Below are 14,332 nucleotides of genomic sequence, written 5' to 3' on the forward strand. Positions count from 1 at the left end.
TCTCTTTAAAAAAATAAATAAATAAAGACAATAAAGTCCATCAACAACTAAAAAATATATATATTAAAAATAATAATACTGATCCCTGAACAGTTCTTGAGAGTAGCTTGGGAGTTAAAATTTCAACAAAACAAGTAGAAGTTCTGAGAAAAGGAATATGAAAAACACAGAAATAAGCTAGTATACTCTCCAAATTCTTTTGCTATTATTATAGATGTATTAATTAAAGGTTTTTTATATATAGTTTAATCTTTATCCTGTTTCCAAATAATTCCTAGTTGCTATGAAGATCAATAATTTATTTATTTATTTTTAAAAATACATATTGACATTTCTTTAAAGAGAGAGCAGAGAGAGAGAGAGAGAGAGAGAGAGAGAGAGAGAATTTTTTATATTTATTTTTTAGTTTTCAGCAGACACAACATCTTTGTATGTGATGCTGAGGATCGAACCCGGGCCGCACGAATGCCAGGCGAGCGCGCTACCGCTTGAGCCACATCCCCAGCCCAAGATCAATAATTTATAAGTTAGATTAACAATAATCTTTTATTTGACCTAATTTTTTGTTATTTTTAGATATACATGACAGTAGAGTGTATTTTGACATAACATACATATATGGAGTATAACTTATTCTAACTGGGGTTCCATTCTTGTGCTTGTACATGATGTGGCGTTTCACTGGTCATATATTCATATTATGAACATAGGAAAGTTACATCTCATTCATTCTACTGTCTTTCTTATACCTCTTCCCACTCCCTTCCCTTCAATCCCTTTTGTCTAAACCAATGAACTTCTATTATTCTTCCCTCCAACCCTTATTGTGTGATAGTATCAGCATATCAGGGAGAATGTTGAACCTTTGTTTTTTGGGGGATTGGCTTATTTCACTTAGCATAGTCTTCAATTCCATCCATTTACTGGCAAATGCCATAATTTCATTCTTCCTTTTGGGTGAGTAACATTCCATTGTGTATATATGCTACATTTTCTTTACCATTCACCTAGTTGGTTCCATAGCTTAGCTGTTGTGAATTGAGCTGCTATAAACATTGATGTAACTGCATCACTACAGTATGCTGATTTTAAGTCCTCTGGGTATATACCAAGGAATGGGATAACAGGGTCAAATGGTGGTTCCATTCCAAGTTTCGTGAAGAATCTCCATACTGCTTTCCAGAGTGTTTGCATCAATTTGCAGTATCTAGCAACATACGGGTGTACCGGTTTCCCCACATCCTCACCAATATTTACTGTTACTTGTATTCTTGATAATTGCTATTCTGACTAGAGTGAGATGAAATCTCAGTGTTGTTTTAATTTGCATTTCTTTTTTAAAAAATAGTTTTTAGTTGTAGATGGACACAATACCTTTATTTATTTGTTTATTTTTATGTAGTGCTGGGGATTGAACCCAGTGCCTCACACATGCTAGGCAAGCATGTTCCACCACTGAGCCACAAACCCAGCCCCTGCATTTCTCTTATTGCCAGAGATGTTGAACACTTTTTCATGTTTGTTGACCAATCGTATTTCTTCTTCTGTGACTTTTTTAAATTTTGGTGTTAAGATTTTTGAGTTCTTTACATAACCTAGAGATTAATGCTCTAACTGAGGTGCATATGGCAAAGATTTTCTCCTTCTGTAGCTCTCTATTCAAGTTCTTAATTGATTTCTTTGCTGTGAAGAAGCTTTTTAGTTTGATACCATCCAATTTATTGATTCTTGATCTTACTTCTTGGGCTTTAGGAGTCTTGTGATTAACAACATTGTTAAACCAGAAGTAGAATAAAGGACATGAATTGAGCTTATTCACTTCAAGAGAAACTATGCTAGCCAATTACCACTGAGCCTTCAACTAATTCAGCTCTAACCTCTGTTAATACTGGCAATTTTGAGATTGTCACTCAAATGAAAAAAAAATTGGTTTTATTTAATACAAACTCAGTATTTAAGCCTGAGTCTTCTAGGCTTATGACTACATAATAATTAACTGCCACTAATCTTTATCAATTGAATTGATACAGTATAGAAAGATCTTATATAGCCAAAGTAAGATCTCAAACATTTTTAGAATCACTATAGATAGGGCAAATGACTATAATTTGAATGTTAAAATGTACTCGTCCCTCCCCTAAAGATGGATCAATGAGCAGTGTGAGATTAAACAAAGATCATCAATAATCTATTTATTAGAGAATCAAATCACTAATCTCTTTTAGAGAAAGGAAGGGAAACTTAAAGCAAAGGAGTCTATGTTTAAATAAACTATTATTTTTACTAGCCTCTTAAATATTATGTAATACTTTGTTTCTTTAACAGCACCCTAGATAACACAAAGTCCAAGGGGAAAAAAAAGGTAGTTCTGCACTGTTATTATCCAAAATAGATTAGCCTAATACTAGAGTTTATTGGGAATACTAATTAGGATAATTAAAAATGCATAAAGCAGCTATTTTAGCAGGGTCCTAAAAGAATCACAAATTCAAAACCATCCTCAGCAACTTGGTGAGACCCTAAGCAATAAATGAAACCCTGTCTTTAAATAAAATGAATAAACAGGGCTGTAGATGTAGCTCAGTGGTAAAATACCACTGGGTGCAATCCACACTACCAAAAAAAGAAAAAAAAATCAGATAAAGGTTGTTTCAAGACAGAATGACACAGAAATATATGAGCCTGATTATCTCATATATTAAATAAACTTTGGGTTTATTTTTATCTTGCTTGCAGTGCTGGCTTCAAATCCAAGGCTTGCACATGCAAAGCAAACACTCTACCAATGAGCTACATACCCAGCCCAGCTAAACCAACTTTGAATAGGTATCTTTTTAAAAATTTTTTCTAGTTGTTGATGGACCTTTATTTTATTTATTTGTATGTAGTGTTGAGAATCGAACCCGGTGCCTTACGCATGCTAGGCAAGTGCGCTACCACTGAGCCACAACCCCTGCCCTTGAATAGCTATCTTGACAAGCTCTGAAACATAGTCTAATTATGATAACTTATAATTTAATCTGAGGATAATATTGGATTTTTATAATTAATTTGGTCCAAAGTTATGATTATATTCATATCTAAGATGTCTGTTTATCAATAACAAAACTCAACAATTACTAGCAAGTATATGGGAGAAAACTGGAACCTTGGTACATTGCTGATAGGAATGCAAAATAGCTTAGCCTCTATAGAAAGCCATATGGCAAGCGTGGGGATGTGGCTCTGCAGTACTGTACCTGCCTAGCATGTGCAAGGGCAAGGCCTGGGGTTCAATCCCCAGCACCACGAAACAAAACAAAACAAATAGAAATCTATATGGTGGTTCCTTAAATGATTAAAACAAAGACTGCTGTATGATCTAGCAATTCTACTTTCAGGTACAGACTAAAGAACTGAAAGAAGAGAAATTCATATACTCATATACAGTGCTAGGCACTGAGGATACAATAGTGGACAAAACATCTATGGTTCCTGCTCATTAGGAGCAGTCTAGTGCAAGAGAGCCTTAAAAAAATATATTAACCATCTCAATATGATAGCAATTATGTATTAGTTTATCAAATTGTATAGTACTAAATATATATGATTGATTCCCACAATAACACTATTTTAGAGTGGAGATTAAAAGCTTGACCACCTTGTTGACCATCTTGGGTCCTACCTTGAAAAGTTTAGCAGAGCTAATATTACAAACACACTATAAGACTCTCCAAAGTACATAAGTAAATTCAGTATGATTATTCATTAGCAGATTTCATGGAAAGGCCTGCTTATAGCAGACATAAGTATTGAGGGGATTCAACCCAGGCATGGAGTCTTAGGATTCTCATAAGGCTAGTAAATTTGTACCTTTGATTTGACAACTAAATGCCTATGTGTTAGATTGCTTATCTTTGGGAGGCGGAGGGAAGCTGTAAATGGACAGCATGCCTTTATTTACTTTTATATGGTGATGAGGATCGAACCCAGTGCCTCACACGTGAGAGGCAAGCACTCTGCCACTGAGCTATAGCCCCAGTTCCATAGATCACTTATCTTTTTTTCATTAATGTAGATAATAGCAAACCATTCCCTCTGAAGTGAGGAGAAAGGTGGGATTATAATCCCTCTGAGAATACTCCCCCTTTAATTTTCTGTTGATGAGAAAATCAGTTGTGGTACTATTCTTGTCCAAAGTCACACAGTAAGTCATAATGCAGATTCAAGAAGGAAGTCCAAGTTTTGTGTTGTACACTAGTGTTGTTATTCATCACATAAATTGATTCAACTTGCCGTTATTTCAACAGTACCTTGGCATACCATCTTTCTTCTAAAGATTTCAGATTCTCGCAGTAACTCATTGATTTTACTTATAGACACAAAGCAAGTTGGGTAACAATATTATTCATATTTAACCATAACCAAATAAAGGCCAGAAAAGGTAAGATCCAATTAAATGCAGGTAAAACCCAGAGATGAAGAAGCCTAGAAGTTCAAGCAACGTGACAAGTGTGATTATCACTGATCATATTTTCTGTTATTAACTTCCTTTTAAAAATTAAAAAGTAGGGCTGGGTCATAGCTCAGTGGTAGAGCAGTTGCCTAGCACGTGTGAAGCACAGGGTTTGATTCTCAGTACCACATATAAATAAATAAAAAGATCCACTGACAACTAAAAAAAAAAAAAAAAAGTAAAAAGTAACAAAGAGCAGACCCTTGTGTCAACTTTTGCAGAAGTGGTATCTCATGAACAATTAAACAAACTGAAGATGTTGTCCAATACTTTTCTTTAATATTTTTTTCTTGAGAGAGAGATTTTTTTAATATTTATTTTTTTAGTTTTCGGCAGTCACAACATCTTTGTTTGTAAGTGGTACTGAGGATTGAACCCAGGCCGCGCGCATGCCAGGCGAGCGCGCTACCACTTGAGCCACATCCCCAGCCCCTATTGTCCAATACTTGACCATGAAAGAAAGTGACCAATCTGGAATTGCTTTTTCTTATTCCAACCTGGAGAAAATTCTACAGTAAGTCATTTAATAAAAATTACAAGAAGTGTTGGGTGCAGTGGCAAATAACTGTAATCCCAAAGTTTCAAGAAACTGAGGTAGAAGAATCACAAGTTCAAAGCCAGCCTCAGCAGTTTAGTGAGGTCCTAAGCAACTTAAAAGATCCTATCTAAAAATAAAATAAAAGGGGTTGGGGATATACCCCTGGGTTCAATCCTCAGTTAAACACACACACACACACACACACACACACGGAATTATTTCTTCATGGGCTCTAATGGGAAATATGGGTTATTCTATATAAATATGAATGCAAGGAAAATAAAGTTACTGTCACAGTAGCCACTGGCTAATGCCTACAGTGTATTCAGTACTTCAAAACTAAAGATGTCACCAACTTTAATTTCACAGGTATAATTCTTACTGTTTTGGTAAGAATAAGATATTTAGGACAAAGGGAACATATAAATAATGTGGAAGCAGGCTTGAAAGTGAAGCACATGAAAGATGGGAAATTAGAACAACTATGTCAAATTTCCATTCTGTAAGACTTCTAAATCTGCTCAAACGACAACTACTATTATTACCACTAGTACTATTCTAATTACTACTGTGTGTTATTGTAGCCTTCCAAAATGCTAACACTTTCATATATTTAATTCTTCCAAAGCAACTTAAAAACCTTTATCTTTGCTGCCAACTACCAAACACACACAACCTCGCAGTGGGCTGTAAGCATTAGATTTGTCTCATCAACTGATTTTCCTACCCATCTCAGATGACAACTGTGGTTCACATGTTCTCCACTCTTAAATTACCAATCTAAGTATGTATTCATTGAAAAAAGGCAACTTTTTACCTTCCTGTTTAAATTTTTTCTTTGCTCCTTTGCTTAATCAATCAGATTTTGAATAATACTGTTTCTGTCATTGTAAGACAAAACAATTACTCTGGGGAAGTCTCAAACTTCTAGAATGAGTTCTGATTTTTTCAGGTACTACTTGATGGAAAAAGGTCAGGGTTTTTATTAAGGAGAGAGAAGCAATTAAATCCTTATTTTTTCCACTTGGTTTTCCCAAGTTTCTGACTGGTACACAGAATAAGCTTTTTTTTTTTTTAATTCCAAGAAATCTTGAGGGCCTCATTGTTTAAAAGGTTTGCTTGCTCCAATGATAATATTATCAATTCCCCCAAGACTGGTGATTGGGTAAAAAAAGTCAGTCCACCTTCTACAAACTATCTTAGCAATACCCTCTAGAGCATAGCCAGCAGGCAATGATATTGATTGAGTGCCCAATCTCTTCTGTTTCAATGTCATCTCTCATTAGTCTGGAATTAGTTCTCCAATAACAAAGTTAAATGCACAGTTTTTAATAAATATTTCTTTCCTACTTCTCACTGTCTTTTAGATTCCTGAGAATTCTACCAACTATACCAGGAAAGAAATTCAGTTCTTCAGTACTACAGATAGAACCCAGGGTCTCACACATGCTAATCCAGTAAATCAAAATATTGAAGCCTTTAGGAACTAGTATTCTACAAAATGTTGAATATTTCCTTCCCTCTACCCACTCTATATCCCTTGCTTCGAAGTACAGAAATGAATAGGTCAATCCTCCAACAAAATAACCTTTCTCAGAAAACTACAAACAGCACTGAAAAAAATCTGTCACTCTTTAATCATTAACCTTTGTGCAAATGAGAATTAAATCTGTGAGCTTTTTATCTCTTAAACTGATTTATGGATCAATAATCTCAGTTTTAAATATTTTTGTATCCAAATAGTTGTCACACTTATGACAGCTTTAATTTGTGAAGGTAAGAGACACTATTTAAGAAGAGACACTTGTTTAGGGGCTGGGGTTGTGGCTCAGTGGTACAGCACTCGCCTTGCACATGTGAGGCACTGGGTTTGATCTTTGGCAACACATAAAAATAAATAAATAAAAATAAAGGCATTGTGTCACCTACAACTAAAAATTTTTTTTAAAAAAAGGAGAGACACTTGTTTAAACCCATTCTGCCCCAATGAAATGTTCACTAATATAAAATATAGTCTGAGTGCAGTGGCACACCTATAATCCTAGTTACTCAAAAAGTTGAAGCAGGAGAATCACAAATTCAAGGATAGCATGGGTAATTCAGTCAGACTTGGCTCAAAATAAAATTTTTAAAAGGCTGGGGGCTGGGTGGTACAGTGCTTGCCTAACATGCATGAGGCCCTGGGTTTGATCCTCAGTACTGTCAAATAAATAAGTAAATACAGTGCATATACACAAAGTATTACAACTGGCAATTTATCATTTAACAAACATTCAAGTAATCTAATCTTCTAATCAGGTCAAGAACTAAAACACTGCTAGCACCCCTGAAATCTTGCCCCTTCTCAATCATCACCTCCTCCTATATGCCAAAGGTAACCATTTCCAGACTTTCACTTTCTTTCTTTATATTTGACACCACTTAAGAACATATCTCTAAATGCTACAACTTAGTTTTACCTTTATTTATAAAATAATTTTATATTCATTTCATTTTTAGTATGTGGCTTATTTTCTCAACACTGTTATTTGTTGATTCTTACAGGTTAATGTGGCTTGTTCACCTTCATCGCTGAATAATATTTCATTGTATGATTATGCCATTATTTATCTATTCTGCTAGTGATAGACAGTTGGGTTGCTTCCAGTTTTTGGCTAAAACAAACAATGTTGTTTCGAATATTGTTGTAAAAGTGTTCTGGTATACCTGGAAATAAGTTTCTGTTGACTATAAGAACAGAACTATTATGTGCGTATCCTTCAAATTTACTGCACAATGTTAAACAGTTTTTCAAAGAAGTCACACCAGTGTAGATGCTCACTAGCAGTGTTCCAGAGTTTGTTGTTCCACATAAGCTTAGTATTGTTAATCTTTTAAATTTTATTCAATACTCTTTGAGAGTAATAGTATCACATTATAGTTTCGATTTCAGTCATTTCTAAATGAGAATAAGCACCTTTATATATGTTATTAGACATCTGGATATTGTTTCCTGACAAAACCTACTTTTGTCGGGGCTGGGATTGTAGCTCAGCGGGAGAGCGCTCCCCTAGCAAGGGCAGGACCCGGGTTCAATTCTCAGCACTACAGAAAAACAAAGGCATTGTGTTGTGTCCATCTACAAAAAAGATATTCATTCTCTCTCTCTCTCTCTCTCTCTCTCAAAAATAAATAAATAATGGGGAACTTTTCTTCTCATTGATTTGTAGTTGTTCTGTAATACGACACAAGTTTTGTCTACCATTCTGTAACTGCTTTTTCGCTCTTTAATTGTGCCTTTTGATGAATAGTTTTAAATTTCAATGGTAATAAGGTACTGACATTATTTTTTAATTATTTTTTTATTTTTTTGTGGTACTGGAATCCAAAGGCCACTTCTCCCTAAGCCATACACCCAACTCCCCTGTCCTTTATTTTGAAAAGTAAGGGTCTTGCTAATTGCCTAGGCTGGCCCCAAACTTGCAATCCTCCTGTCTCAGCTTCCTGAGTTGCTGGAATTACAGTCATAAACCATCATGCCCAGGTCTGACATTAATTCTTTTCCTCTCCTTTATGGTTAGTAGTTTTTATATCTTATTTCAAAATTTTTCCCCAGTGGGGCATAGTGTCATCCCAGCAGACAGGAAGATCAGAAGTTTAGCAAGACTTGCAATTTAGCAAGACCTTTTCTCAAAACCTGAAAGGAGGCTGGTAATGTAGTAGCTCAATAGTAGAGTGACCCTGAGTTTAATCCCCAGTCAATCAATCACTAAATAAATTAATCTTGTCTTGAGATAATGTCAGAAACTTCCTTCAATTTAAACCACTGGGAGAAAGCACAAACCTTGAAAACATTACACTAAATGAAAGAAGCCAGACATAAAAATTATATTGTGGGGGCTGAGGTTGTGGCTCAGTGGCAGAATGCTTGCCTAGTACATGTGAGGCACTGTGTTTGATTCTCAGCACCACATAAAAATGAAATAAAGATACTATGTCTACCTACAACTAAAAAATAAATATTAAAAAAAACCCAAGCATGAGGCACTGGGTTCAATCTCAGCACTACATAGATAGATAGATAGATTGATAGATGATAGATAGATAGATGGAGGTGCTGCGTCCATCTACAACTAAAAAAGTATTTTAAAACTATATTGTATTAATCTGAGTATGTGAAATTTTTAGAAAAGACAAAACTAAAGAGACAAAAAGAAGATCAGTGTTTACCTGGAGTTGGAATAGGGCACAGAAATTAGTCACAAACAGGTTAAGAGAAAACTTAGGAGGTATGAAGAAAGTGTTTGAAAATAGAATTATAGTAGGGCTGGGGATATAGCTCAGTGGCAGAGTACAAGGCCCTGGGTTTGATCCCTAGCACTCAAAAAAAAAAAAAAAAAATATATATATATATATATATATATATATATTGCTTTGAAGGCTACACAACCACAAAAATTTACTAAAAATAGTACAACTGTAGGGTAGGGGCTGGGGTTGTGGCTCAGTGGTAGAATACTTGCCTAGCACGTGAGAAGCCCTGTGTTCAATCCTCAGCACCACATAAAAATAAATAAATAAAAAATAAAGGTATTGTGTCCAACTACAACTAAAAAATGTTTTTAAAAATAATAAAACTGTATATGGGCAAATTCTACAACCTTTTCTTTTTCCTCTTGAGGTCCTAGAGGCTGAACCCAAGGGTACTTACCACTGAGCTACATTCCTAGTCCTTTTTTTTCCTCTTTGGTACTGGGGATTGAACTTGGGAGCACTACTCAACCATTGAGCCACATCCCCAGCCCTATTTTATATTTTATTTAGAAATATTATCTCACTGAGTTGCTTAGTGCTTCAATTTTGCTGAAGCTGGCTTTGAACTTGCAATCCTCCTGCCTCAGCCTCCCGAGTTGCTAAGATTATAGGAGTGTGCCACCATTCCTGGCTAAAAGAGTTTCTAAACATTTTTCATTTCCATATGCACTATTCCATTTTACAGAAAGAATTAGTGCAGGACCAGACACCAAGAACTACAGATCTGGGTGTTAGCTGAAAGGCTTGCAGCAATAAACAGTTGTAAATGAAACTGACTTAGGCCATTCAAGGATAACTCCACTAAATATTTCATGAAATTAAGAATTTACAAGTATTACTGACAAAAGGATAAGATAGAAACACGGTCTGTGGTTGAGTAAAAACAAAAATAATTACAAGATGAGGCTGTAAATAAGATGCTACCAGAGAAAAACTAGCATACACTACTATATAATTATAGAATCATTATAAATTATTTGAACCAATAAAACACGAAGCAATAAAAATTTTAACTGACATAAACTTTTTTTTTTTTTTAACACAATGCCTTTATTTTTATGTGGTTCTGAGGATCGAACCCAGGTCCCGCCCATGCTAGGCGAGCACTCTACCGCTGAGCCACAATCCCAGCCCCTGACATAAACTTTTGTACTTTGTACTTTTTTAGTTCATGTTCTGCAAATCAACTATATGTATAAATTTGTTTCAGAGAAAGTCCTAACAACAGATAAACTTCATGTTGTTTCTAACTAAATATAAATCTAGGCTAAGTTCAACCAAAACTGGTTAAGCACTAATGCCTATTATATAATTTAAAATGTAAATTCATTTTATAGCAGATACCAATTACAAAAAGCAATGATAGTTTTTCAAAGCTCTGGCAAAACACAGACATGAAGTAAAGACTCTAGTTTTTAAAAGGTCAAAGCAATCTACTAAAGTTAAGTTTTTTTGTTTTTTTTTTTTTAAAGAGAGAGTGAGAGGAGAGAGAGAGAGAGAGAGAGAGAGAGAGAGAGAGAGAGAATTTTTAATATTTATTTATTTTTTTAGTTCTCGGCGGACACAACATCTTTGTTGGTATGTGGTGCTGAGGATCGAACCCGGGCCACACTCATGCCAGGCAAGCGTGCTACTGCTTGTGCCACATCCCCAGCCCCTAAAGTTAAGTTTTTAAGGAAAAAACAAATGTAAATCTTTTTACATGAAGTTATTTGATTTTCAAATCCAGAATCTTATTTTTATTATAGTATTTCTTATTTGCAGGATGAAAACAGATGTTTAACATTTCAAGCAAAACTGAGAAAAAAAATACCAAATTGGACCATGTTGACTAAAAAGAAACAAACTTGGATTATAAAAAATTTTTCAGCCAAAGTACATGTATGAAGTCTTGAATTGGGTGTCAACATACTTTATATACAAACAGAGATATGAAAAATTTTGATATATATTAATAAGAATTGCAATGCAAAAAAAACAACAAAATACATGTATAAAGCCTTGAATTGGCATAAATATACTCTATATACAAAGATATGACAAACTGTACTCTATATGTTTAATAAGAATTGTAATGCATTCTGCTGTTGAGTATTTAAAAGAATTTAAAAAAATTTTTTTTCAGGGCTGGGGCTATGGCACAGTGGCAAAGCACTTGCCTGGCATGTGTGATGCCCTGGGTTCAATCCTTAGCACCACATAAAAATAAATAAAATAAAGGTATGCTGTCCATATACAATAATAAAATATATATATATATATTTTTCAGATTATGAATTTCATTCTAGGGCTGGGATTGTGGCTGAGTGGTAGAGGACTTGCTTTGCATGGGTGAGGCCCTGGATTCAATCCTCAGCACCACATAAAAATAAATAAATAATAAAGATATTATATAAATAAATAAATTTCATTCCATGGAATAGTCCAGCTTCTTTAATAATCTGACCATTCCTTTGAGCTCATTCTTTTTTTTTTTTTTTTTTTTTTGGTACCAGGGACTGAACCAGGGATGCTTAAACATTGAGCCACATCTCTATCCCGTTTACATATTTTATTTAGATACAGGGTCTTGCTGAGTTGCTTCAAGCCTTGCTGAATTGCTGAGGCTAGTTTTGAACTCACTATTCTCCTAATTTAGCCTCCAGAGCCACTGGGATTATAGGTGTGTGCTATCATGTCCTGCCTTTCTTTGAGCTCAGATTTTTTTTTTTTTAAAGATTTACTACATAATGAAACCAAGGCTTTTAAAACCATAAGCGATTCTAATATATTCTTTATATTATTTTCTTTTTTTTTGGTACCAGGGATTAAACACAGTGGTACTTAACTACTAAGCCACTTCCCCAGCCAGTTTTATTTATTTGTTTGTTTGTTTGTTTATTTTGAAACAGGGTCTCCCTAAGTTGCTCAAGGCCTTGGTAAATTGCTGAGGCTGGCTTTGAACTTGCAATCCTCCTGCCTCAGCCTCCCAAGCTGCTGAGAAGAGTGTACCACTGTGCCCAGCATTGTATATTATTTTCTTATAAGGAGGTTTTTAAATTGCCAAGTCAAAATGAATTTCCTTCATATTTAACACGTGGGATCTAAATCTATGAAGTTTTGTTTCGAATTAAAGAACACTGAGCCAGGTGTAGTGGTGCATACCTATAATCCCAGAGACTCAGCAAGCTGAGGCAGGAGGATGGCAAGTTCAAGGCCATTTAGCAAGGTTCTAAGTAACTTAGCTAGACCCTGTCTCAAAATAAAAAGTGCTGGGGATATAGCCTAGAGGTAAAGCACCTCTGGGTTCATTCCTTAGAACAACCACAACAACAAACAAAACACACAACAACAATATACCAAAAAAAAAAAAAGAAAGAAAAGAAAAAACCCACAATAAAGAATATTAACTTTAAATTGAAAATTCTAATGCAGGAGGCTGAGGAAGGAAGATCACAAGTTCAAGGTCAGCCTCAGCAACTTAGTGATATACTGTCTCAAAATTAAAAATAAAAAAGGATTGGGGATGTAGCTCAGTGGTATAGTACTCCTGGGTTCAGTATGAATAATTAGTTAATTAATCAATTGCAGGGAGGTAAAGATACCTATGTGGTCATTCTTTTTTTAAATTTTATTTATTTTTGGTTCAAGTTGGGTACAATATCTTTATTCATTTAAAAATGAATACATTTTTATGTGGTGCTGAGAATCAAACTCAGGGTCTCGCACATACTAGACAAGCCCTGTACCACTGATGTGAGTCACATCCCCGCCCTACAGTCATTCTTTTAATGAATATATTCCAGTTATGTACAACAGATGTAGCACTATTGCTGAATTTGTCCTTTTCAATTTTTGCAGCTTCTCTAGAAAAGTTGAAAAGAGCCTTTGTTGTCCTTCTCTTCATTATAACTACTTTTGATACTTCCTTACTCTTTGCATCTTTTATTTTACTTTAAAATAAAAGAAGGCTAGAGAAGCTAGAGTAGCAATCCTGGAAGGAAAAGTAAAGAAGGAAACAAAAACTGGAAGCATTTACTCTTATTCCATTTCCTTTCTTTGGGAATACAGAATGTCTTGCAGGAAGTCATCTCCTACCATATCTCCCTAACATATGTTCATTCTCCAAATATGCACCATCAGGTTGCATTTGGCTTTCCTGAAAGTTTATTACAATTTGCTAAGTGTGCATGAATAGAAAAGCAATTGCTACACAAATTAATTCTCAGACTAGTAATACACAAAACTACTATAACCTAATATCCACAAATACTTTGCAAAATCATTTGAAACACATTATTAAAATAATAGTTTTTAAATACATACATATAAACGGGGATCACTGCTCCACAACTACTTTCTTTCCTTTTTTTTTTTTTAATGTGGTACTGGAGATCAAATCCAGGTCCTTACACATGCTAGGCAAGTTCTCTGCCACTGGGCTATATCTCTAACCCACTACAATTCTTTTAACAATTTATGCTCACATGAAATCTTACCCTTCTGGCTTTGTTTCCTAGACATTGCAGTTTCTTTGATTTCAAAAACTACAGATGAAAAGTATTTTTTTGCTTTGAGCAGGCTCTGAGATTATCTCTGATTTTAGAGTGGGCAACAGAAGACTAGAATTAGAAGCGATAAATACAAAAATCTTGGTTGTATGAAATTCTGTTCACTAGCTGTTAATCGCCTTTCCTTCGGTTGTATCAACTTCTTGTCAGGAAGTATCATTGCAGATAGTCATGGCTCTTTTTCCAGAGAGATTCTAAAGAGAAAAATACAAAAACACATTTACCATTAGAGTAATGTCTATGTGAAATTTCTAAGCAATGTCCACAGGTTTTATTTTTCTCTACTATTTTTTAAGTGCTCTATAAAGAATGTACATGTTGAAAAGCACTATTTTTCTCAAGAAAGTAGTCTTTGAATCAGATCATATTAGTTTAGAAAGCATGTTTTATTTTCTTAAATTTTTTTAATAGTTGTAGATAGACAGAATGCCTTTATTTTATTTGTTTTATTTTTAT

At 34.6% G+C, this 14,332-nt stretch overlaps 1 protein-coding gene across 2 annotated transcripts in view; it reads right to left on the bottom strand.

The window, feature by feature from the left end:
* Spats2 (spermatogenesis associated serine rich 2) overlaps positions 1 to 14,332 on the bottom strand; it is a 124,445-nt gene that overhangs the window by 35,425 nt on the left and 74,688 nt on the right. For both annotated transcript variants that reach the window (XM_005324916.5, XM_078014737.1), the window contains exon 2: positions 13,805 to 14,070. In XM_005324916.5, coding sequence (XP_005324973.1) covers positions 13,805 to 13,829 — 25 coding nt within the window. In that variant the 5' untranslated portion in view covers positions 13,830 to 14,070. The remainder of the gene's footprint in view (positions 1 to 13,804; positions 14,071 to 14,332) is intronic.

The sequence above is a fragment of the Ictidomys tridecemlineatus genome, chromosome 6, assembly GCF_052094955.1.
Source record: "Ictidomys tridecemlineatus isolate mIctTri1 chromosome 6, mIctTri1.hap1, whole genome shotgun sequence".
NCBI lineage: Eukaryota > Metazoa > Chordata > Mammalia > Rodentia > Sciuridae > Ictidomys > Ictidomys tridecemlineatus.